The sequence below is a fragment of the Zosterops lateralis genome (genome assembly GCF_965231275.1).
Source record: "Zosterops lateralis genome assembly, chromosome: 1".
NCBI lineage: Eukaryota > Metazoa > Chordata > Aves > Passeriformes > Zosteropidae > Zosterops > Zosterops lateralis.
In genome coordinates this window covers 55,304,018-55,330,355 of record NC_139762.1, presented here as the reverse complement: position 1 = coordinate 55,330,355, position 26,338 = coordinate 55,304,018, and the positions used below count along the sequence as shown (strand labels likewise).

The 26,338-nt window shown below is 38.7% G+C and overlaps 2 protein-coding genes across 6 annotated transcripts in view; both read right to left on the bottom strand.

Moving 5' to 3' along the window:
* Positions 1 to 1,034: 1,034 nt before the first annotated feature.
* HUS1 (HUS1 checkpoint clamp component) lies at positions 1,035 to 9,397 on the bottom strand. 2 transcript variants are annotated; one of them, XM_083859370.1, is made up of 8 exons: positions 9,254 to 9,394; positions 8,862 to 8,989; positions 8,240 to 8,416; positions 7,507 to 7,614; positions 6,492 to 6,566; positions 4,523 to 4,622; positions 4,037 to 4,168; positions 1,037 to 3,233 (listed from the first exon to the last, which is right to left on the bottom strand). In XM_083859370.1, the coding sequence occupies exons 1-8, from the start codon at positions 9,303 to 9,305 to the stop codon at positions 3,151 to 3,153; spliced, it is 855 nt and encodes a 284-aa protein (XP_083715496.1). In that variant the 5' UTR covers positions 9,306 to 9,394; the 3' UTR covers positions 1,037 to 3,150. The 2 variants fall into 2 exon arrangements, with proteins under 2 accessions (XP_083715497.1, XP_083715496.1); XM_083859371.1 differs by lacking the exon at positions 7,507 to 7,614 and having other exon boundaries at positions 1,035 to 3,233; positions 9,254 to 9,397.
* A 6,549-nt stretch (positions 9,398 to 15,946) lies between these two features.
* The window catches only part of ICE1 (interactor of little elongation complex ELL subunit 1), a 33,723-nt gene continuing 23,331 nt past the window's right edge, over positions 15,947 to 26,338 (bottom strand). For all 4 annotated transcript variants that reach the window (XM_083872128.1, XM_083872127.1, XM_083872129.1 and 1 more), the window contains 6 exons: positions 24,489 to 24,657; positions 22,822 to 22,982; positions 20,057 to 20,247; positions 18,788 to 18,894; positions 17,777 to 17,875; positions 15,947 to 16,845 (listed from right to left, as the gene is read on the bottom strand). In XM_083872128.1, the coding sequence (XP_083728254.1) occupies positions 16,664 to 16,845; positions 17,777 to 17,875; positions 18,788 to 18,894; positions 20,057 to 20,247; positions 22,822 to 22,982; positions 24,489 to 24,657 (909 nt within the window). In that variant the 3' untranslated portion in view covers positions 15,947 to 16,663. The remainder of the gene's footprint in view (positions 16,846 to 17,776; positions 17,876 to 18,787; positions 18,895 to 20,056; positions 20,248 to 22,821; positions 22,983 to 24,488; positions 24,658 to 26,338) is intronic.

Here is a 26,338-nt window from a genome sequence, read left to right as displayed (position 1 = left end):
TGGATGAATGCAAATTACTTCTATGAAAGGAATGTTCACGTATTTGACAAGAGGCACATTATAATGAATGTTTTATTATGATGGATAAATACCTTATCGTAAAGTCTCACCAAACACATTAGATTAAAGGAGATACCCTTCTAATGTGTCCAGCCAAATAAAGAATGCCTGCTTTCCAAAGCTTCAAATTATGCCAGAAAGCTTTTCTGGATGATTTAGGTATTAAGAGGTGTTGAATTGCAGGAGCCAATGAGAAGACTGTGCAGCATTAAAGGGGCTAGAGAAGAGATAGTTTCACTCATGAAGTCTGTTACAGCTGATGCAATTGAGAATGAGGCACTGTGGACCCAGATGACCCACAAGAGCAGGAATCCACTTCACTTCCTACACTTCTGCATAACAACCATGTGGTGTCTTACCACAGTGTCTTACTCTCGGGGTTTTTCGCTCACCCAAGATTCAGGTGGTTAAGAGTCTTTTGCCCTCTGAGAGGACTGAGCCAGACACGAGAATGAAACAGAGTCTTCAAGGTCTTGTTTTTCAAGGTTTCTCACTTGTTTATTATTTCTTATCTTACAATTTTCCCTGTGCCCAGCCAAGGTCTGTTCTGCTGCTCAGGCACAGGACGACTCCCCTCTTGATGCGAGGTCGCTGCCCTCTTATACAGAAAATTACGTATTTATTATTTACAATTCCGTGCCAATGCCTATCACCTGTACTAAAGGGGTCATCTCTACTCTGACCCAACCTTCTTGAACTACTCTGTGCCCCCATCACTGCAGAAGATGGATGCCAAAGGAGAACGAGAAGAACCCAGGGTACCACCCTAAATCCTCCATCTTGTTCCCCATTTACTTCCATTCTAAGAACTCCAAAACTACAAAATTTTTCACCCGGTGATAAACTCCACTATTGTCTGTCACACCTTTGTGGCTTGTAATTCCTCTCTGTGTTGGAAGTTTTTCTCATGGACTGAAATCAAAACCAGTGTCTTTCTGGGTCTGTGCCAGGGTCCCCTGGACAGACCCCCCGTCCAGGACTCAAACCCTCTTGCTCGGGTCCCAGAGCGTCCAAGGGATGCACTGGACTCCGACATGTTAGAATATTTATTCCATGGTTATCTGATTGATCACATCCTATACCGGATGATAACAATAAAACTAAGGAGGCAAACACAGATATAAAAACTGATTGATTTGTATTAACAAAGACAGTAACCAGAAAAAAAGAACCAAAAATATCTGTTTGCAGTAATTGCTGGGCTATCAAGAACCAGCAGGCTACGTTGTTTCTGGCTGTGATAGAATTAGTTTTTTTCATAGTAGCTCATAGGGTGAGCTCATATGATTTATGACCAAAACAGTGTTGATAACACAGTGATATTTTTGTTATTTCTAAGCAGCACTTACACAGTGCCAAGGCATTACTCTCACACTGCTCCACTAGCAAATATGCTGGGAGTTCACAAGAAATTGGTAGAGACACAGCTGGGATAGATGACCCCAACTGACCAGAGTGATATCCATATCATACGGCAACATGTTCATCTCAGGGAAAAGAAGAAGGAAGAAAAGGGCATTTGGAGTTATGCAGTCTCTGTTATGAAGTAAGTGTTATGCACAACGGAGCCCTGCTTTCCTGGGAATGGTTAAGCACCTATGCTTATGGGAAGTAGTGAATGAATTCTGTATTTTGCTTTGCCTATTAAGCTGTCCTTATCTCAACCCATGAATTTTTTCACTTTTACTCTTTCAATTCTCTCCCCGTCCCAACAGGTGTGAGTGAGTGACTGGCTGCTTACCAAGGTCAACTCACAACATAGGCAAAATGGGACTTAGCAAATGGTAAAGATGCAAACCTCAGCATGTTGCAGGCAGTAGGTGAAAATATGACAATTGAGGCAACGTGTAGGGCAAGGGAGAGCAGGGAGGAACAAAGAGGGAGCAGGCAGAAAGGCCTAAAGACAGTCAGTCAACACACTCATCACTGCAAGTCTATTCCATTTTCTCACTGCCTCTCCTTCAGTCTTCTCTTGAGCATTTGCATCTCCATGAACAGAAGATTCATTGCTCCCTTAATGTCAATGCTCCTTGAAAAAAAAAACAACAATCAAAACCCCAGAACTTCTGACCATGATAAGCTACCTTCTAGAAGAAATTCTCAGTTTCATCTGGCAGCATAGACTCAATCAATAAAACAATCAAAGGCTATATGGAACATGCCATGATAACAAATAAATCACACATGAATAAGGAGCAAAAGACCTCAGAAAATAACCAGGAGGTAGAAGCAGGGGCAGTACTCCCATGAGTGAAATTTAGTCATGCTCTTGGCTCCTAGATACAACCTCACCATGTCTGACACCATGATGACCTAGGTTGTACAATGTTTTCTATCTGGAAAGGAAAAAAAATGTGATCCACAGATAACTTGTTCTTTATTTCACACCAATTGCTGTGCTCACAGATGTTCTCATGTGATATTCATTCTGTACATAGGGATTTTCAGTGCCCACATTAACAAAGTAATCCAGACTGTTCTGCTCATCCTCTCAGGCCAAGAGTTAAACAAAGAGTAAGGCACAAAGAGAGCTACTGAGATATGTTCCAGCAAGTCTAATCAAAAGATTTCTACTGGAACAGAATTTAGTTCTGTACCACTTCAGGAGGGCTGCACATACTTGCCCAGGCAAATACCAACCTGGCAACCCTCTAGAAGGCTCTCTTGTTTCATGGAGGTATGAGAGCTTGCTCAGAGATCCTTCAACTTGGATTGCATTGCTCAATTCTGAGTACACACAGCAGCAACTCCAGAGGTGAAGTCTACCTTTATTTTTTTTTGAGAAGACTGAAGTATTTAATTGAGTGTGCTTTTGGGATGCTTTGAGGTGTGAGTAATGCAAATTTCAGTTTTGCTCCTCCTAAGACTAAGATATACCAGCATTGTGTCTTAGCATATAACTCTTCACAAAAATTGCTGTCTGGATGAGGAGGTATTTTGAATACTTCCATAAATATTGAAAAAATGCCTGTTTGATGGCTACATCTAATAGTGTCTCTCTCAGTATCAAAATACTCCAGCAACTCAAAAAAGAATTCAGACTTCATGAAAGAGGCCTCAGGTTGGAAAATCACCAAGATTTCAAAAGACTCAGGCAACTGCTGGTATAAAATATTGAAGTGAAACCTCCTCATGGAGCAAGATGAAGTGGACAACTCTTTTATGTACAATATCTGTAAAGAGAGAAAAAAATTAAAACAAAAATCCACCTTAAAGCAGGAAAAATACTTTAAAATTACATCTTTTAAAGATGCCACCATAAGAACAACGCTTCCACCACTTCTGACAGAAGGGCAACTAGACAATTTAAATCCTTGAGAGTGTAAAACATTAACAGTTTATGAAAGATGATACCAAAAAATAAATATATAGTGTATAGTATATATACTATAATGCTACATCCATTATTTAAATCTTCCTTGGGAAATTCTTAGCATCTGCACTAAATCACAACAAACAGATGTTCTCAGGAAAATCACAGTCTTATAAAAATAGGATGCAAAGCCCTGCATAGACTTCTGCTAGAAAGGAAGTATCATTTCTGTGGCTAGAAACACTAGCTGTATAAAAAGCATTTTAGTATTAGATTCAGTGTAAGAAAGTATCCAAAGGAAAAGAAAGAACAATCAAAAAAACATGCCAGTAAATTCCTATTTCTCCACTAGAAGCCAGAGGCTTTAAGACTTTCAAAAATAATATCTCAAAATAATAATAAAGATTAATAACAACTCCAAAACAAAGACAACACACATGATTAGTGAGTCTGAGTATTCAGCTTGAGCCTTTTAAAAGGGCCTGAGTTATTTTTTCTTCCCCAAATGCCTAGCACCTGAATCTTACTGGATATAAATATAAATACTAGAAATCCCGGGTACAGTAAAATAGCTTTAAGACAGACAAAACAGAAGATATGGAATTCTGCTGAAACTAAGTATGGCAAACATCTGTACATAACAAGCAGAGCTGTTGAACTTACTGCACAATGCTTTTGTAGGATTGACCTGCTGTCCAGCAAGCAGCTGTAGCAGCTTCTTGATGTCTATGCATGCTTCAGTCATACTTTCCAGATCTCTGCCCTGAGCAGAACTTGGACATCCATCCTCTGATGCTAAAAGCATAAGGACACAACACTTAGTCCAAACATAAAAAGCAGTTTCCACACCCATAAGGACACACCTGAGAACTGCTGAAGTGCTGGAACTCAAATGGCTTGTTTTCCAGAACAGTGCAAGGAAAAGAAATCCCAGTTTTCTTACCAAACTGTCAGGAATAATGGAAGAGATTCCCCACCACCATCCCAAACATGAAACAGACACTCCACTGGCCACTTTTTCTTTTAAGGTTTCATTTGAAGACTTCAAAGTACTTTATGCTATTTTCTAAAGACTAAAAGGTAAGTACTGTTATAAGCAGCACACTTAAATAAGATGAGATCAGACAGACAGGTAACAGGAAAACTTACCCCAGGGAGGATTTCCCAAGTCTTTAAAATGCGTTGTTACAGATACTAAGTCAGTTTCTATTTTCAAGTTCATTTCTCCATTCAAGTTTGCTTCAATCACCTGCAATCAATCTCAGTTTTAGGCAATTCATTTTCACACTGCAGAATTACAGAAGAATACAGTTTGGTTTTGTTCAGATACAAGCTTCCAGGAGTACTTCAGTGCAAGACAACCACACTTTCTGAAAATAGTTTGAACATTTGAATATTCAGCTACAGAATACATGTCCCATCATTCCCATGTGAATTACTCTAGACCAAACTTTCGGAAGTTATGAAAAGAAAGAAATTTAATTGCTCTCCAGTACTTTTAGAACAAGTATTAGCTTTGGGAAGTCCATGTTCTGAGGGAAAGGCTTCAGAAATAAGAGACTGAATCTGAAGAAACACAAAGATTATTGAATTTCCATTCAGTTACTCAGCAAATAGAAAGGCACCAACACAGTCTATATGACACACACAGAAAATGGGATGCACCAGGAGCTGACAGTGCTGCTTTCAAAAATTTAAAACAGACAACAGCTGGATCAGATCAGTAACTCTGAGAAGAAATTTGAACTAACAGAAGTCCTGGAAAAGTGCTAAAAGCTTTCAAATTCCATCCTGAAAACTAGAAAGAGGAATTTGAAGGAGACTATATATGTGGTCTTACACAAATCCCAAACAGATCAGAGGATTCCTAAGGCACAACTAAGCACTTAGTTTCTGTGATTAGATGAATTCTCAGTAATTTAAAAAAAAAAAAAAAAAAAAAAAGCTGTATACTGCAACCAGAATCTTGTATGGAATGGAGATGCCAAGCTCCCAAATAACGATCAGAAGTACTATCAGAAATTGCTTCTAAGCCCATTTTGAAGCACTGATCTTGACCAGTTTTATTACCAGGATGCATCTTGCAAAAATAATTAATTGTCACACTTAACGTTTTTGTTGTTTAACAGCATGAAAGAAAGGCACTTAGTATAAGTTCAATCCCATCATACAACTATCCTGTGTGAGAAAAGAGCCTCAGCTCTAGAAACAAAAGCACTGTGCTCAATTTTGCACTCACTGTGCTCAGTGTCATGGGGGCAGGAAAGAAAATAAAAAGCCCACAAAATATTTCACAAAAGAAAAGAGTTTGATGTGTATTTGCAGGATGACTGCCATTTGCCAAACTGCCAGTAACCCAGGGTAATCTCTCAACTCTTCCAAGTCTTGAAAAACTGAGACTGTTCAATTTCAGGATTCTCAGTTAACAGAAAATTTCCTATTTATCAAAATTAGTATGAACAGCATCAAACCCAAACTATTCCAAAGCTCTACACCTACTTACTAACAGTCAAGTCAATCAATTATGGTGACTGTGAGCAAAAATGACTTAAAAAAAAAAAAAAAACAACAAAGCCCTTTTTTGTCCAACTGCAGAAGGCTTCTTTCAATTAAAAGGCCCACCAGCACTCTGAAAATACTCTGAAAATGCAAACCCAACATGTCAGTCTAAAGCACAGTATGATAGGGCTATTAGCAGAATTTCCTTTAAATCCTACATCAAGTTTACCTAAAGTTCATTCACATACACCCAACATGACACTCACTTAATGAGCATTTCCTTAATGAAATAACCTGGAAAGTCTCCAGCTAGCTTCCTGAAGGATTGTCATTTCCTATCAGCTGTAAAGAGTGGCTTGTAGCAACACAGTGCCATGTTCTTTCATAGATTTAGCACAAGGACCATCATTTACCGAGAAGCTCAGGAAAAGTTCTTCAGTGTAAATCCTAAAATAAATCCCATCGCTCTTTTCAATCTTTACACAGGATTCAAGTGCCTTGATTTCAATGTATAACTCATCTCAAAATAAGATAATGTGGCAGCACCAGTTTAGGCAACATGTTATGTCCCTCATGAAATAATATCTGTAGCATACGTGCTTTAAGTGTTTTAACTTACAATGAAATTGCTGAGATTCTTCATTCTTTCCACAACACTCTTCATTGTTTTCAGCACTGGAAGGTAAATACTGACCTAGGAATACATAAGAACTCCATTTACACAAATATTTCAGATGTGATTGGGACACATTTATTTCTACTTTCAATTTTATCTTAATTTGGACTGTGTTATCTATGGCTTTCAGGATGCACAATATCTACCTGAAATCAGCAAATGTCTCAGGAACAGAGGAACTCTTTCCCATTATACCAACAGGCAATCATTCTAGCAATTGTTCCAGACATAATATCCCAAGTCTGGGTTCAAAACACAGGCATATTTTTGCATATCAGACTCTCACATGAACATCTGAGTTACTAAATAGTCAATTAAATAGCCAAAAAGGAAATAAGATTCCCATGATACTACAGTAGTTTCTGGAACTGCAGCAGTGTAAATCTGAATTAAAAGAACAAAATACTTCAAGTTTCTTCTTGTATGTCTTCAGAATCTAAATACTCTTAGCTACAGAGGTAGCAGACATCCATAACCTCAAACAGGAGCACATCTGTACAAGGACTTTTCCTTGCAACTTTGCTAAAAGTCAAAAAGGATATTGAGAGGATATATAAAAAGCAGGAGGAAACACACATAACTTTAATTCTCCCAGATAGGCCATAAATTTCAGAAAGAACAGATTATTTGGGCCATTTGGCACCTGAACAGCTGAAACAGTCTAAACTGGTGTGGTTTAGAGGTGCTCCAGACTAAAGCCACACAAGTCCTTTTCTCTTCCCTTCCTTTGCCATGAACATCACAGAAGCAATTGGCAATCACCCACTCTGTTTCCATAGGCTCTGGGCTCTCTTGTCAGGATAGAAGCCATGTTCCACACTTCTCCAAAACTGTAGCCTCCAGTCTTCCCTCTTTCCTTTCAACTCCTTTCCAAACCCCACCAGTAGCGTACTCTGTAGCAACATTATTCCACTTGCAAACCCCCCTTTCAGTAGTGAATATAAAATCAGAGGCTTACATCAAAATCTGGCACACTGGGCTCTCTGAAGTCATTCCACATTCTTCTGGGAATAACTCCCACAGGAATGTCATGTGTCACAATCCTACTGCTGCTTGATAAGGATGGCTTGAGGGAAAAGAGAGGATGCTCTTGTAGTTAAACACAAGACTGGAATTCTTAATTTAGATTTTTCAGACCCACTCTGGGAAATGCTATAACTACCTGACCGACACTCAGGTCCAGTTTTCCCTAGGTTCCTATCAATATGCTTTTAAGTGGGCTTCCCTTTTGAATGAGGAAGAGTTTGTGATGTATCAGTCATTACTGTATCTATAAGCTATCCTTAGAGCTGAATCAGTGGAGTTAGCAACAACAAAAGTATCAGAAGTCAGCATACAATGTAAGAAAAACCAAAGGCAAAACACAGAGCCGAACACTGAAACCTCCTTCACCTACTGGCTTCAATGAAAAGGAAATAATCCACAGAAGATACAGAGGATAAAAAAATGGAGAAAAGTAGACATTTGAAAAAGTTGTTTCAATAACATAGCTTTCCTTCTTCCTCCTCCTTGCCTTTTGGAAAATACAAAGCTGGTTCTGTATGCTACAGACCATGATGGCAAGAAAAGCTAGTGAAATGGAAAATGGCACAATGTTTAGTTTTCTAGAATTATACCAAATATTAGCCTTTGATCTTAGGAAAAGCACTAAATTTTAAAGAACTTTTTCTTAAGAATGAGAAAGCACTTACTAGCTCCACAGCAACTCTGAGACAAGGACAGTGTTTATTAGTCAACTTGATCTTCACTGCCTTAGCATTCTGGGCAGTTTTTAATGCTCTCGACAGGTTTTCAGGCACCAACTCTAAATAGATTTCATTGTGCTCTGCAGCTGCTCCTTCCATCTGAAATTCATCGAAGAAATTCCCCTACAAATTTTGAAAGTTGAGAAATAAAGTAAACAAGGCAAGTTTTATTTATCAGACCTTAAGCTTAGAACTGCATGTGTACAGTGGAAATTTCCCTCTGCTTGGCATCACCTGAGGAATCACAACAGGCTGCACAACAGTGAAGACTCAGTGCTTCAGGCTAAACCAATTAATGTCCTCTGGTAACGCTGTCAGTCCATCAGACAGTGAGACTTTCCTGTTTACAGTCTTGGGCAGGCCCACCTGGGCCAGCACACACTGAAGCTTTATACTGAACTGACAACCAAGGTAAAGGGAATATCCATCCTGAACCACCTGTGCAACCAGACAGACCTTGAGAGCCCTGTTAAATCCAAAGCGAGGGCTACAAGACACTCTTGGTACATCAAACTCAATTGCCTGCTCTGGTTTTCAGCGTGCGGTCACTGAACCTCCCCGGGCTCACCTGGCTCAGCTCACACCACATACTGGCGCCTCCATTCGCTACTTTATCGGAGAGGATGAAATACAGCTTGCAGACGGTCAGGCGCAGGATGCAGGTCTTGGCTAACTTGGCGATTGTGTTGACGATCCCTGCCGGAGGAAGGGAAGGGAGGGAGGGTGTTACAGCGTCGATGGCTCCGCGCACCCCGGCCGGGCTCAGAAAAACCTTCAGCGTTTACAAACACAGCCCGTGCTGCTGAGCAAACTCTTTAACACCTCGGGGCGGCGGAAAGCGCCTCACGCCGCCTCCTCCCAGGAACAGAATGCCATTCTCACCTCCCTTCCTCTTTCTTCTACCCGAGACAGCCCCAGCCGCTCAGCAGGCCCTGCCGCCCGCCCCGGCTCAGTACTCACGGCTGAAGTGGTTGAGGCAGGCGAGATCCACGATCTTAGCCCGAAACCGCATGGCGGTGCCGGCCCTCCCGGCCCTCGGCCGCGGCTACAAAGGCGGTCAGGGCAGGAGGAGCCTCCCCCAGAGCGGCCCGGGGCGGGCAGCGGCCATGGCGGCCACGGCAGCCTGGCCCCGGATGTGCCCGGGATGGGGCGGGGCTGCCTCAGGCGGGCCGGGCTCCCTCCCCCTGCGCCTCAGGTCACACTCCGGGCGGGAAAGGCTGGAAAGGCTGGCTCTGAAGTGCCTTGGCGCCCTCCGCAACATATGTGAAAAAGTCTCGAAAAATTTATTTTTCAAACCCAAGAGGGCCCTTGCAGCAGACACTGCCAGCCCCTGGCAGGGCCCGGCCGCGACACTGTCCCTCATGAGGCGGTGGTGAGGAGGGAGAGCAGCACTCCTCATGGAAAATGGAGCGAACAGAGCTTTGTTAGGGGCTTTTCCCGCTGCCCCATTGTTAGCCGGGCCCCCAAGAACGGGCTGGCAGCCCAAAGTGTTTTGAGAAAGATATTCTCTGTGAGATCGGGCACCTCATGTAACCAGGCTCTCATCGGGGGCATGGGGGGTTATGTTAATGTTGGTTCTGGTTCCTTGCAGAACCATCAAGTTCCTTCAAAACTACTGCATTTGCAGAAACAGTTTTCTGGTGTTGTTCTTTTTTGGTCTGTCAAGATTGTCTGGAGTTCTTTTGTCACGCTGCAAGTTCCTCAGAGTAGCTAAATTGCCTCTCTCACATTTAATTTTGAAATATTCTTGGGATATTGCTCATGTCCCTTTCAATACAGTCATTGTGAAGAAAATGAAAAAGAAATAACCTCGGTCTGCATAGTGACAGACACAGACAGTTTCTGGAAGGTTATTCTCTGCCTATATAGCTCTTAGGCCTTGCAAATTTTGTAGAAATAAGCTGGCATTTTCCCTGGAGAAACCAGGCAGCAGGGTGTCACAAATTCTTATCCAGGATCCTGCCAACTATGCCAATTTGTCCCAAATGTGTGGTTTAGGATCACTCAAAGAATCATCATCAAAGGTATTAGCAAAAGTGGGGTTAAATATACATTTATAAAAGTGTGACATAAAGTTCAATGACAAGTTTCATTCCATCGTGGATGAAACATACAAAGAAAAAATCATATTAGAATAATTTTAGAATTATTTACACAGAGACCAAAGATGAAAAAGACTAAGGAAGACTCCTGTTGAATCACAAAGTTCAGAGCATACCCTCTTGCTTTCTAAACTTCTGACAGAGCTTAGGTGCAGCTAGGTCCAGTCTTGGCTTCAGACTTGGACAATAGTTTATACCTAACAGAATTATCGCCAACTTTTTTATTAAATACTGCTCCACTAGCCTTTTGTTTTTTTAAAATGTGGCTGCAGAAGATAAAGCTCTGATGGTGTGAAATCCCACACATTACAATTTGCAGTTCAACATAGTTTCCATCTTTCACAGATATAGTTACAGATTGCTTTTAGTGAAATGATTGCTACATGAAGGTTAAGCAGGATTTGTGGAAGGAAGGTTGATCTAATCTCTTTCAAGTTGTGGCATCCTGACACATGTGGATTGCATAAAGTTTAACAGATCCACATAATTTGCCTTTTCTGCCTTTGACTATGATTTCTTGGTTTGACCCTGGCCAAACGCCAGGCACCCACGGCAGTCACTCACTCACCCTCCCCTGCCACAGCTGGGCAGAGGAGAGGAAAAATTAACAAAGGGTTCATGAGTTAAGGAGTGGGAGAAGACATTCCAAGAGCACAACAGGCTCAACTTAGAGGCACAAAGTGGATTCATTACTAACAAAATCAGAGAAGGATAATGAGAAGTAAAATAAGCTCTTAAGAAACACCTTTCCCCAACCCCTCTTTCCTTCCCGCCGACAGTGCAGGGAGACAGAGCATGGGGGGTTTTGGTCAGTTCACCACCTGAGATTTTCTCCTCCTTAGAGTCCTTCCCCTGTGAGACTGTGGGGTTGCTCCCACAGGAGACAGTTCTCTGTGAACTTCTCAAGCATGGATCCACTCTTGTTAAGAATAAAGCCAGGAGACGACGCTCTCTTTAAATGCCTTTATCAGTATCAGCTAATTAACTGTGTCAGGGCGAGAGGTTAAAAAGGTCTAGGGACACACTAGACTTAGTTCCTCACCCGTAGATATTACTTAAATCTTTTGATTCCGTGGTGGCTCGTCATTTTAGGGGCTTCCTTTGCTGAACCATGCCGAATATCTTGTCATTTGCATACAAGCTCTGATGTCACCTCCTCCCCAGGGTTCCGGGTGCCATTTCTCTGAAGCAGAAGTCATACCCGACGCGGTATCAGACGAAAAGGGATTTTAACAATTAAATCATGAACAACAGGTAATTAGAACTTTAACTTAACATCATTTTGTCTAACATATTAACTTTATAACTTTTAGAACAGATTATTTTGGGGATTTACTCCCAACAACTCTAACGAGCAGCAGTCCTCCCAAAACTGCTGCAGTGTGAGTCCCTCCCACTGGCAGACACTCCTCCCAAAACTAGTGGGGCGTGGGTCACTTCTCCACGGGGTGCAGTCCTTCCAGGACAGCCTGCTCCAGCTTGGAAACGGGTCCCTCTCTATTCACTGGCTGTTCCACTGCATCCCAGCCTCCTCCAGGCATCCACCTGCCCTGGCGTGGGCACCTCCCGCACGGATGCAAGTGGATCTCTGCATCCCCATAGATTCCCATGGGCTGCAGAGGAATCTCGGCTCCGGCGCCTGGAGCACCTCCTCCCCCTCCTTCTCCACTGACCTTGGTGTCTCCATGCTGTTTCCTTCACATGTTTTGGCCTCCTCCTCTTCTCTGGCTGGAATTCAAACTGTGCCACCACTCTGGTTTGATTTTCTTCTTAAATATGTTATCAGAGAGGCATTACTGTAATTCCTAATTGGCCCAGCCTTGGCCAGTGGCATGTCCGTCTTTAGAGCCATCAGGGATTGGCTCTGCCAGACATAGTGGAAGCTTCTAGCGGCTTCTCATAGAAGCCACCTCTGTGGCCTCTGTGCTACCAAAACCCAGGCCATGCAAAAGAAACACAGCTGGACAGAAGTTTATTCTCTAGCTTGTTTTCTAGATATGGTCTGTTGTTAGCAATGCTTTATAATCTCTGAACGTTAAGCCACAATGAGAAGACAGACTTTATGTATACAAAAATTTTCCAAAATTGCCCTAAATAATAAAGAGCAGGGAATTATTAACCAGGATGGGCATCAGAAATGAATTATTATAAGCCTTATATGCCACATATACACCCAAAAGAGTGTAAAATAAAGTTTAAAAAAAAAAAAAAAAAAGCCTTTATATTGCTCTGTGCTTTCATCACAGTCAACTGACAGACAGGATCTGCTACAAGTGTTCATGCCAGGCAGGAGTCATTTATTACTATAGCTGTAGGAGAGAAGACAGATGGACAGAGTTCTCTATCCATACTGGCTTAATAATTTTACCTAAAACAAGTTGCGTTTATTTTGTTAAAATAAATTTTCTTTCATAATTCTTAGGGAGGAAGTGCTTGCCCCTCTTTGTACCTTCATGGCAAAGTAATTCACATTCATTTTCAATTAATGGACCTTGTTTATATGCTGCCTACGTGCCGTTTTAATTTTGGGGTTTAATGTTAAATTTAGTGAATCACGTAAAACCTCTGAGGGAAATCCTGCCAGCTTGTAGACAAAAACATTTCTCAAAAATGCAGGAGCAGGGAGGTCATTCTTCTCCTGTACTCAGCACTGGTGAGGCCACACCTTGAGTGCTGTGTCCAGTTCTGGGCCCCTCAGTTTAGGAAGGACATTGAGATGCTTGAATGTGCCCAGAGGAGGCAACAAGGCTGGAGAATGGCTTGGAACACAAATCCTATGAGGAACAACTGAGGGAGCTGGAGTTGTTTAGCCTCTAAAAAAGCAGACTCAGAGGTGACCTTATCACTCTCTACAACTTCCTGAAAAGGTGGTTGTAGTCAGGTGGGGGTCAGTCTCTTCTGCCAGGCAACAATTGACAGAACGAATGGACAGTCTTAAGCTGCACCAAGGGAAGTTTAGGTTAGATATTAGAAATTCCTCACTGAAAGAGTGCACACTGGAATCATCTGCCCAGGGAGGTGGTGGAGTCACTGTCCCTGAACATGTTTAAAAAGATTGGATATGGCACTTTGTGATTGATGAGGAGGTGTTAGGTCATAGGTTGAACTAGATGGTTTTAAAGGTCTTTTCCAACTTAGTTAATTTTGTGATTCTGTGATCAGCAAAAACTCTTTGGAGACAGGCTTATGACTGTATGTGAAACTCAAGGAGATGAGATGCACCAAGTACTGGGCTTTCTCCTACTTGATGCTTAAATCATGTCAGAATTCATTGTTCTAGCCAAAGCATGGCAACAAGATGCAGGTTTTATTTAGAAAACACAGGCCATTTTCAGTAGCAGACATTTAGACATCTCTAGGGTGATGTGCTGAAGGAATTTGAGCCATCTGAGACTAAAATTCAAAATAATCAAAACCCAGGGCATTTGCATAAATATCTCCTTTTCCTCCTACCTTCCATTACCTACCTATTTGTTTCATTAAGCTTCAGAATGTAATTAAAAAAAAATTCAACTCAAATAGTCCAAAAAGTAATTTCATAATGTGAGTTGCATTACATTGAGTGTAATAGATGGGCTCAGAGCACCCAAAATCAAAAACATTACATGGATTTATAAACTCCTGAACAGTTAAGCAAGGTTCAGAATTTTACAAATCAAGACTTCAGCCTACTCAGGCCGGTAACAGTGTCATTACAAAGCTGGTCTCTGAAAAAATCCTTCCTGCTAATTTGTCAGTCTTTTGAGAGCAGTCTCCGACTTTTCTTGAAATGAAAAATTAGGTGTAGTGGGAAGAATGTAAGCTAAATGATGATAATCCAAGGTGTTTTAACCACCTAATTTCAGCTTCTTTATAACAAATCTTCAGATTTTCTTGATTGGTTTCCACTCATGCATGCAGTTTTGTCAATTAAAACTGAGTAGCCTTAGATTGTTGACATAAATGTCTTAGCAGTTGAGACAGCTTTTCATGTTTTAGTTCAGGAATATGAGAAGGCATGGAGAAATTGAAAACTTGAACATTTCCTAATACATGTAGTTTTGGACAAGCTACATGCTCAATATACATGTAAGAACAAAAAAAAAAAAAAAAAAAAGCAAAAAATCTACAAATGATGATAGAAACCTGAAAACCCCTGTTTTAATGGGCTATTATGCACAAAATAGGACTTTAGTATTTGGAACACATATCAAGATGGACAAAGCATTCTATATACTGAGAATCATTGTCTTTATGGTTATCAACATTCTACAGATTTTTTAAATATGGTAAATTTGACACTGAGTGTGGTAATTAGAAGTATTTTTTTTAATGAGTGACGAGTGATTAGTATTTAACAGAAGCAAGCACCTTCAGGGTATTAATTATTCTAATTTTACTTATTCCAATGCAGTTTGATCGGGCAGTATAGAGGAACACAGAATAAAAATCAGTTTCATGTTTCCAGTACACACAAAAATTTTTCTTAGTTACATAAGCAGAATATTTTTCATGAAAATGGTTTGAGGGTAGGTTGAATTTTTGTTTTTTCAATTTGGTTCCAAATTACTATAGCTGTAGATTTTTTTGTCTTTGAAAAATCTGATATTTCCCCCGTGAGTCTCACCTGCTTCAGATCCAATGTTTTATAAATTCTAAAAGAAATAGGTTTTTCTATTTCCTGTGAAGATTTTTGGTCACAATATTTTTGCACCGATACATCTATGATCCTCTACCGACTTAGTTCCTTTTTTTTTTTTGTTCTATTTCCCATTTCCTTTAGTTTTCAGATTTATGATCAATACTTTTATTGTCAACTTGTGCTATCTTTTGTCGTTCTTCTGCTTCAGATATTTTGTGCTGTGCTCTTTTTAGTGCAAGAAGGGTGAATGAAGGTTACACATATAATCCCCAAAGCCTTCACAATCATCAAAAGGCCCAGGCTCCCAGACATCATACATCTTCAACCTGAGGCAAATTAATTCATATGAATCCATACTGGAAAGCCTTCCTGACAGACATTTGTAGCAGTGCCTGTTGTGCACCAGTATCACCAATACTACTAGATTGTTTTTCATTGACTGAGTTGTCTGTGGTAGACTCACTGAGGTCAATTCAATGTCCAGAGTGCTGTCAGCTATAGCTGTAACTGAAATCAATGGCTACTTTGCTCTACACAGCTTCACCTCAGAGGAAAGAAACTCTGAGAGAGAGTTAGGAGACTGCACTGGTGGTCACACTTGGAAGAGGCACAAAAATCACAATGCACATCAGCGCCACAAAACTCTGTCAGAAGTTACAATAAGAATATGCATTAAGCTCACACCTTCATATGGGCACAACTACAGAGTGAAAATAGAAAATTTCAATAGTTTTTTAAAGCTACTTTCCAAGCCTCCAGAGCATAATAGAAGCTTTTGGAGAGATGTCCAGAACTGCAGTGGTATGGGCAATTCATTCAGTGAAATTGCCTCAACAGGTAATGCTGCCCCCCAAAACAGCATTTATATAAGCTAGAAACACAGTTAACTGTGTTATTTAAAAAGATCAACAAGAACACAATGGTGTTTTTCTCTTTTATTATGAAAGATACAAAAACAGAGTGTAGTGAAACATGTATCAGTATCATTAGAAACATGAACTTTTTTTTAACCAACTCTGTACATAAACAAAATTCCCCAAGTGGAACAATACCAAATGTGAGACACATTAGAATACATGATATATACAAGTTCAGAGATTTAATATCTCTGTTACTCCATATATAATGGCTACACAACAAGTCAATTCCTACCTGTTTTCCACAAGTATTTTAAATTAGATTTATGAGACAACCCAAGCAAAATAAAGCAGAATCTGGGAAATGTTCTACTATTTGAATGGCTACTTTATAAAAATAGTCTAAAATAATACAGCCAGGTTTTCAAGTCACGCTGAATATTCTGTCAAATAGTCCATACGTCAAACTGATGTAGGTAAAAGAACGAAAACTGTTACTAAGTTTTATTGTCATCAAACCAGAAATATCTCAGGAGTTCAAGATGCGCTTGTTTTCAGATCGCTAATTAACTACTGGGAAAAGCAAGTCTTTTTGTTTGTTTTTTATAAACTCTTCCTTCAAACAGAAAAGCCAAACAAAATACTTAACCTTGCTTTGCCTGATCAGACATTCTGATTAAAAACATGAAATACACGAAGATGCACTACTTTGTATGGTTTTTAACTGGAACCAGCTACTGCTTAATTGGTAAGGCACTTCTTCCTTCAGATCAGTCCACTTCCCTACATTTTAGTTTAGCTCCATTTCACACAGAGAAGTGACTTCAGCTATGCCATCTGTGACAGCAGAAGGGATGTTGTTAAGAGCTCCTGCTTTCCAAGCATGGATGGCCTCAACAATACCTTCTGGATTGCTTGAACCCAAGTCACATAGTGAATATACAGCCGCCAGCTGCACACCCCAGGGAACACCTGCAAAAAGTTAGTGAAAATCAGCTTATAGAAACTTTGATAAGCAAGAATGTTTTGGAGAATCTTGAATCTATACAAACTGTTATTCAAGAACTGAAAACACAACACATCAACAGTTGTGATGCCTAATGTTGTAACACAAAAAGATGACAACCTGCACACAAATTCCGTAACATCTCATTTTATACTAACATTTTCCAGTTTTCCCAATTTAGCAACTTTTCAGTATTCAAAGGGCATACAAGAGTTGAGAATCTAGTGACTTTAGTCAAGCACAATTAGACTTAAGGAAATAGTAAAGTTTGCACTGAGTTTGAAACAAATACAGACATACACTGTATACCATACACCACCAAGTCAGAAGAACTTGAGATTGGAAGGAAGAGAAGTTAAACAGGTGGTTCAAAACAGCTCCCTAACATTAACTGCTTCACTGCAAAATGTACTTAACATTCAGAGTAACTTAGCAACATGGATCTCTGCTGCTTCCTTGTTTTGTCTCATCAATATCTTGAAGTGTCTTTCTCCCAGTACAACAATTTTGTTAGTAGTAAGCTTCAGCATAAATTGCTCAGGTAAAAAACTAGCTATTACTGCTCAAGTTACAAATTACCCTTCAAGTGATCTTAACTCCATCACCCCTTAAGCAATCTCTAAAGCAGCTGATAGGCTCTTACATTAAACAGTCCAATTCCAAGATGTCTGAAACCATCTCAGAATTTTTCTCTGTCTCAAACAGAAGATAATACTGTTAATAACTCATTAACTTCGTAAGAAAAAGGGACTCAAACTGAAAGCTGTTTGACCTGTTATGCACTAACATAAACTGCAAAAGCAGGCTGTTTTGCCATATGTGCCTTAATTTATGTTCTGGTATTGCAAAACTTCACATTGTGGATGTTACACTCAAGTTTCTCTAAAAAAACATTACCTTCCTCCTTTGCATGCTGTACAAACAGTCCAATTACTGAACTAATATTCTTCACTGCAGCAAGACAGCCTTCCTTCAAACCTATTTGTCCTAATCGACCTGAAAGAAAAAAAAGAGTTACTACATATGACTATTTAGACAGTCAGCTTCGCAGCTTTTATACTTCCCAACGTGTTGTGTGTTGATGTATCAACAGAAAATACAAATTTTACCTACAAAAAAGTAATTCTTGTTACCATCTTGTCTTGGGAACAATAGTTGTTCTATTTCTTGTGTAACAAAAGACCCCGAGGTATTTTTCGTCAGATTGATTCAACCTCCCATAGGTTTACAATTTTTAAGTGTAAAACTGAGAAAGAATGCAATTTTTGTTTAATAAACAATATCATACAGCCTACATACTAAAAATATTTTTGAAACTCAAACTATAGCTATTTATATCAAATGCCATCTAGATCCCCAAAAAATAATCTAATTTAAATTTATTATGGTATCAAGTTGCATAAAAATGTATTTTATACTGCTGGAAACCATAGAGCATGAAGCTGTGTCATGGGAGGTTTAGGTTAGCTATTAGAAAAATGTTCTTCATCCAGAGGGTGGTTAGGCACTGGAACAGGCTCCTCAGGGATCTGGTCACAGCGCCAACCCTGTGAGTTCAAGATGCATCAGGCACATGCTGTGATTCCTGAGGCTGTCCTGTGCACAGTAGAAGTTGGACTTCAGTGATCCTAGTGGGTCCCTTCCAACTCAGGATTTCTATGATTCTATATGTGGCTATAGATGATTTCATTTTAAATACATAAAACATGTTGGTATTTGTTATCATGAATCAGTATAGCATCTCTCAAAACTGAAGTACCTGCTTTCCACAGGCTGATAAACAGAAAATATCTGCATAAAGATCCAGTAAAATTAAAAAATACTTCAACTCCCTTTCCAGACAGGCCTGACACTTTCATAAGGACATACTTACACAAAGTACTTCAATCAAGAATTTAGATTACTTACCAATTAGTCTGAGTATCAATGCTATAACACTGTCACGAATGGATTGAGTTGTTTCATGCCCCTTTCTCTTCTTTATCCAGTTATCCATAGAAGGCCAAAGCACTTTGCTGGGAAAGAAAAATGAATTTGAAAATCTCATACTGCATGAAGGGGAGGTTATAGTATTCATACAATAAGGAAGGCAAATGACTCTTTTGTTTATTACTAACTTTAGGCAGACTGACTTCACAGATGTATATGAAATCATGTTGCTTTCAAATGTCATGCTGATATATTCTGTAAGTTTCTTATATGACTGAAAATTGAGTTTGTGTGTTACAAGTAGGAGGTGATACTTGTTTTTAAACCTAAAAGGACTCAAAGTAAGACTTTTTAATCCTTAAAATTATGCTAATAGACCTAGTTACCTATTACCAGCACAATTCACAATTGCCTTGGTATGGCTTTAATTAAAATTACATACGTTTCACTGAAGCTAATATGTATTAATTTTAAAAGTATTTCACCTAAAATAACTTCTTTACTATCTGAAAATATGGAACTTGTATAGAAGACAATGATGACTATAAGTATCACTTATTATGTTATGTCACAGATAAACAAATGTCTACTAAGTCATGTAACCTCTATATAGGAAATCAAGGCTGTCAGATGAGTGTAGGTATCAAAATGAAGTCTTTCAAACAAGGATAAGTAGTGTAGCAGTCCATATCCTAGATTGTAGCTTCAAAGAAAATTTAAGACATTGAATCTAAGTATTATAATTATTTTAGAACTAAAATCAGACTGAAATCAAGATAATACCCTAATGAGTATGGATATATTTCACTTTCAGCACTGAAGCAGTGTTATTTTCCTATCAGGAATTCCACCCTCATTTTCTACTGTGAGGGCAGAGGAATTCAACAAGTAAGTTCAGAAGAAGAGAATCACTTTGCTTCACCAACAGACAATTCATCTCAAAATCTTATAGCTATTTTGAAAACAATTCTTTACTAGAACAGTTCTAACAGAGTTCATTTCTTAGGATAATACCATAAAATCCTACATTTCCTCATTGATCACTCCTTCTATCTTAAAATAATGCAGACATACACAGGAGTCTAGGTCTCATCAGGTTGAAACATCCTCATTTCTAAATACCTATGCAATATTTTATTATGTTAAAAGCTAAGTCATGATGAATTTGGGAAACAAAAAAACACCACCAAAACAAAACACAAAAAAACCACAAAGGAAAACATTTGAAAGAAGTAATTGCCACAATACCTTATAACATTATCATGCGTCCAATCCCACTTCATGTGACAGCAGAGTAGATCAACAGCAAATATATACTGCCAAGCATCTTCACTCAGATCTTCTCCATACTGCTCACTCAAGTGAAATTCTACTTTTGTACATGACTGCATCTCTAAAAGCAGGTTTGAGACCATAATACCAGCATCTAAAGATGAACTCTGAAATTTTAGAAGGTAATTGCCTTAATGCATGAAAAGTTACCAGCCCAGAACCAAACTCTACAAATATTTGATACTGACTGTGTACAGCATCTTACACCATAAATCCAACTTTTGGGTTGAATTAACACAAAAAAATAGAGTACATAAACTAAAACCATCAAGTACTAGTATTTTTCCCGACGCCTTTACTAAGAGGAGAGTTTGGGGAAAAAATATCCAAACAAGAAAAACCACAGATCTCACACCCACTCTGTCATCTCATTCTACAATTTGGGGATTTTTGTTTCTCTCCAAGTAGCATTAAGGTAAGAAGAGTGTTTTTCCAGTAAAAGAAGATTAGTCTAATATTGTTCACTTTCTAAATAATTTTAAAATTTGTTACCCTTTATTTTTCATTAGGGGGAAATTTGCAAGCAAATACTTTCAACAGTTGAGGTAAATAAATATGCCATGTGAAATCATTCTGCTAGTTAAGTAGTTAGGGAAGAAAGGAAATTAAAAAACAAACAGTTTTTGAATACCTGACTAAGCTTATCACATAAAAAGAATGGTGCTTGACACATCTTCCCATCATATGACACAAAACCTCATATAATTGGCAAGTTCTGCCATGGTGCACGTCACTAAAATTACATGCTTTGACCAAGAAATAAATACTCATTGCATGTGAGTTTCACTTTCAGAAGTAGAATAATCTTCCCCTAAAATTATATGTATAACAGACCATCAATCACAATCTACTTGAAACTTTTACCTGTATTTCTACTCAAGTAAAACAGCTTACAGACAGGATGATTTCATCTCCTGTCTTCAATATAGAAAATTCTGAGGTCTTTGTCCCCAGCTGCAGCAGCTCTCATATTTCAGAGATCCATTAATAAAGTAGGTAGTGTGAGTGCAAAGAATATTTCCAGGAATGCTTACTAGAACATTCTTATGTGCATCTCTACTGGCATGATTCTAAAAGGTGTAACCTAGTAGAATGGAGAATACCAATTCTTTGCTAAAGAGAGACTGCAGTAAAACCTAACTCTGAATACTAGAGCTTAATGCTACATCACAACTGTGATTTAGTAGTAAAATCTAGATACAAATCCATGCCAAATAACCCCACTCCTGCATTAAAGCAGGAAGTTTAGGGAGCTGTAATTTCAGTGATACCATATTGAATTCAGGGCTGGCATCAGAGGTTAAAAAAAAAAAAATATCATAAAACACCAAAAGGCTATGATGACAGAGTGAGACTACTGCATTCCTCAAGGCAGTTGTAGAGCAGTGTGTTAGAATAGGGAATAGATTAACTATTGTCGTGGTTTAGGAATTGTATTCTCCAAATCAGTGCTCCCACTGAAATCAAGCACTGCTTGCTTCCTCCCTTCCTCTTGTCTGTGGTGAGATGGAAAGGAGAATTGGAGGCACAAAATGTAAAGATCACAGGTTCAGGTAAGAATGATTTACTGGAAACAGCAATGAGATAAAACAAATGGTAATAGCAATAAATTATGGAGGGTACAAAAGAGAGACCGGCAATTCACATGGAAACAACCATACCCAACCTCTCCCTCCACCACACTATGCTGACCTGGAAGGGACTCCCTTCCCCACATCCCTGGTAATGATGTGAGGTGGTACAGAATAAACTTCCCGGTCCTAGCCAGGCCCTTTTTGGCTACTGCAAAAATTAACCCTGTCCTGGCCAGAACCAGGACAGCTATAAATCAGTATGATTCTGTTCACTTGATATTTACAAAATCATTTTATTTCCAGGAGGCAAGCCTGGCATTAATATGGAGTTTTCAAAAATAAGGGGTCCTAGCCTTTAAACAGACACACAAGCCTGTTACACCAACTCCTTTAGAAGCAAAGCACCTCTGGCTTTCCATCTGCGTGATACAAAATTGCTCCCCATGATTTCAATTTTTCCTCCTTGCAACATTCTTTTCAGGATGGTAGTACCTGCATGCTGAAAACTGACAGAAATTAAATGATTTGCCAAACAGCTCAAAGACTTGAAGTCAGGTCAAACTGATCATCCTTCTTCTGATATCACTGGTTTTTACTGATCACACCAACCGCTTATTAAATTAAGTTTTTTTGTGATAAACAAGTATTTACAGTCTACCTTGCAAACAGATCATGAGTAAAAAGAGACAGGCTCATCTTGAAATTAACTGTAGTAATGTATTACCTGTTACACAGAGAACTACAAAAGATAAAACCAATGCATATTTTAAAAAGCAACAATACAAAGCAAAAGCAAAAATATCTCCAAGGACAGTTCCACAGATGGAAAGAATTCCCTAGTCCTACAACACTCTAGGAAAAAGTTTAAAAACAACCTTTACTTTTAATGTATTAGTACTTAATAGGGAAAACAAGAGAAGTTTTGTATTCTAGTAGTGTCTAGACAACTAGGGGAAAAAGGCATGAAGCAGCATTAGTTGCGCAGTTGTACAGCCTCTATGGGATATTCACACCCTTCATTAGAAAATTAAGTTGCTTGAGTTGATTCAGCCAGCCAAGCAACCAATGCAGACAAAAGGTGATACTGACAATGAAATCAGACATTACCTGTTCCCAGTTGAGATAAGCACTTAAACAAGCCAGAATGTCATTGCTTGCACTTCGCCTGACAACTAATTGCATAGCTTTGTTAATTGCACCTTGGAAGACAAATATGTCAGACCATACATTGGTGATAAATAAAATCAATTTTTCCGAGTCTGGAAAGTCTAAGGAAAAAAAAGAAATAACAAAGTAAGTTTTTAACATTTTAAAACACCAAAATACATCTTCAGGCATTCAAAAATAACTATAAAACCAGAGAACAATGACAATAGGTGATGTTAGTCTAAAGTAGTAATACTGACTGTTTATAGTGGATTTGGTAATTGTGTAGCTTGTGTTGTCATAATTCTGATGGGAATATGTGAAACTACATGAAAGAGGAAAGCCTGAGATAACTGCATAGTAATCAAATAAAACCAAACAAATTTTAAAAAGCCTAAACAGCACTTAAGATATGCTTACAGCTGTTCCCATTCAAAAATAACTATAAAACCAGAGAACAATGACAATAGAAACTTATGCAACTCAATGTATAGAAGAGAAAATCATCTAATAAAAGTCTGCATTTAGCTATTAAAAGTTTGGATTTAGACAGAAAAAGAAGGGAAGAAAGGGGTAATGTTTAATATTTGCAAGAGCACACAAAAAGAAAAAGCAGTAAGGTAATGCAAAACAAAAGGCTTAGTTATTAATTTAGGTTAAGAAAATATATCTGACAAGTAATAGTTTCTAACATGATGCAGTATTAAAACTATTAACATGAAAGAAGTAAAAGTAGTTATAATGGACTGAAGGATAGAAAAACAGAGGGGAAAACAGGAATTCCAGAAAGAAACAAAAACATTACACCCCCTCAAAAAATGGTAATTCAGAACAAAATAAAATCACAAACTTTTTTAAGATTAATAAAAAAAAAAATAAAGAAAAACCAGGAATGTTATATGAAAGCTAGTAAGTAATTGAAAGAATTTCAAGCTGTAGCACTTTGCTTGTGCTCTTGAATTTTATTTTATTTTAATGTGAAACACAGGTACTAGTATACTATTTTCAAACTTAGTGAGTTTTAATCTTCCAAAACTAAGATTCTTAACTTAGCAATAGTATGTGTTACCTTTGTTCCTTTGACCAAAAGGCAGGGGGAAAAGAAAGGGAACCAAAATGGTAAAAACTTCTCAACCAAGCGAGAATTTGGATAACAGGAAATAAAAAGATTTTAAGGAGGACATATAAGAATACACTGGTTTTGTCCAGCTCCTGACACTATTTTAAACACCTGGTTTTAAATCACACTTACTTTATGAATCAGTACCTACTCAATTAAAGTAAGAAAATGCTAATAGGCTAAAAGGATGAAATTCCCAGAAATCACATTATCATTTTGGATACGGTGGGGAAATGAAAGCACAGAGTATCCTAAATGAAATATTTCCTTGGAAAAAGAAGTAGACTACTAAAAGCCCAGGTCACCATAAAACTACAGCATATATGTGGTGGAACTATGAGAAGGGGAATTTTTTTCTAGAACAGTCTGGGTTACAGAAAAAAGTTCTAAGGGAAACAACCCTTTAACAGGATTTCTGTTTGTTTTTACAAACCTAACAATTCTGACACACTACAGCAAAAAGACACACAGCATATTTAAGATAAAAGGCCACTAAGCCACACTATACCTTCTTTAAGTAGGCTATAGCAGAAAAGGCGGGCTCTTTCCAAATCTCCCAACTGTCGACAAATTCCTGCATAGACTCGACACAGAGCCTGACTGAAATTGTAATTTGTAGCATTCTTTTGAGCCTTCAGCTTATTGAGAATAACATGCAGCAAGGACTCTGCTAAATGCTGTAAGACACAAAATATATTGTTAGACTGCTACATACTTAAGAATACTTGACAACATTGTAGTAATATAACAAGTAAAAAGAACTATCTTATTTGTAAGAATACTGTCTGCATACATTTAAAAATGCAGGAAAGTAAATCAGAGGCAACCAGTGGAAAAAGAAAAGAGGGAGGAGCGAACAACTTCCCAGAATAAACATGCCATAGACAAATGAAAATAGGGCTACTATTGTTTGAATATGAATCATTTAGTTATTAACAACAGTCTTCCTCAAAGAACAAGGAGAATAATGACAAGTACAAGGAATGAGGAGAGGAATGACCGGCAGAGTAACCTAAATAACCTAATCAGAGCAAATATAAGCACCCTGACTTAGCTATTTCCAAAGATGCCACAGAAGGACAAACGTTGTCCAGGTGTGAGATTCACTAAATAAGCTTATAGCAGTCTTTCCCCAGATCACTGTACGCATTGCAGGAGATGGGGAGGAGATGTTGCCTGTAGTAACATGGGACTCAATATGAAATGCAAAGAAAAAGAATATTGGGATTGTGCACATTGTGCATGACTTACTAGGGGATGCTTGGAGGGAGACCTATAAGTGGGGAATAGAATGATAAGTTTAGGAGCCAGGTGCTGAAGAGTACACAGTTCAGACTGGGTACCTGTGGACAGCAGGGATTCTGAGTGTTAGCTTTGGGAGGAACCAGAAGGTCTAAGCCAGCTATCTGAAACACCACGAGTCTGAGTGCCAGACACAAGTCTGGACCAGCTGCTGGAGGAATGTGTCCACACTTCTGTGTCTGCAAGTTTGTCAGCGCATGTGATACGGGTGGGAAGAATATCAGTCATCTACTGGATGGACTGAGTGCCTAACGTTAGCTGTTGGAGGAATCCATGAATGTATTTTCCTTTACCAGGATTTCAATTTGATTAGCTAGACAAGGGAATAAGAGTAGGTGTGTATTGTGTGTACGTCTCTCTACTAGGAGTACATGCTTGGCCTTGCTACTGGCTGAACCTGAAAACATAAAGCTACAAGCCTTGCTTCTGTGAAGTTACCAGACTTGGCAACTCCTAACAAAGATGACCTGAGATCTTGTTAGCAACTTCTCAGGAGAACTTAATTAGGTCCAAGGACTATAACACAACAAAATGCTACCCTGTATCAGTTGGTGAATTGCTTTGCTGAAAATTACGAATTATCTATGAGAAAGATAACAAATGAAACTAAATTTTTGAACACTGATGCTAAGGAAGTTCTGAGAAATAAAATAAGGGAAGTATTTTCCAATAAAATTAAATTTAATAACCTGATGTAGAATAGTAAAATTAAACATACAACAGAATTATATACCAGAATATACAATATCTTTTTTAATTTTTAAAAAATAGAGCAGTTTTGGAGGAACTCTTTCAACTATTAATATTATCCACTTCAAGAAGTGCTGAAAAAATAAAGCGGTTTATGCATATATCAGAAAAGCATATATATTTATAAATGCTGTTTTGCATCTTGGATACCACTGAACAGTAATTTCTTGTGCAGTTCTGTATTTTCTTACGTTATACAAATCTAGATTTCTAATAACCTTTCAAGACTACACTTTCACACAGGAGATTGCCAGAACAACTGAGAATTCAAATACTACAAGCTTATACTCCTTCCATCTGCGCAGA

Excerpts from the sequence above, each read along its gene's own strand:
- HUS1 (XM_083859370.1), bottom strand. The coding sequence starts at position 9,305 with ATGCGGTTTCGGGCTAAGATCGTGGATCTCGCCTGCCTCAACCACTTC. Across the intron at positions 8,417-8,861 it reads TGTGGTGTGAGCTGAGCCAG|GGGAATTTCTTCGATGAATT; the intron begins GTGAGCCCGGGG and ends CAAAATTTGTAG. Across the intron at positions 6,567-7,506 it reads CCAGTGTGCCAGATTTTGAT|GTCAGTATTTACCTTCCAGT; the intron begins GTAAGCCTCTGA and ends ATGTATTCCTAG.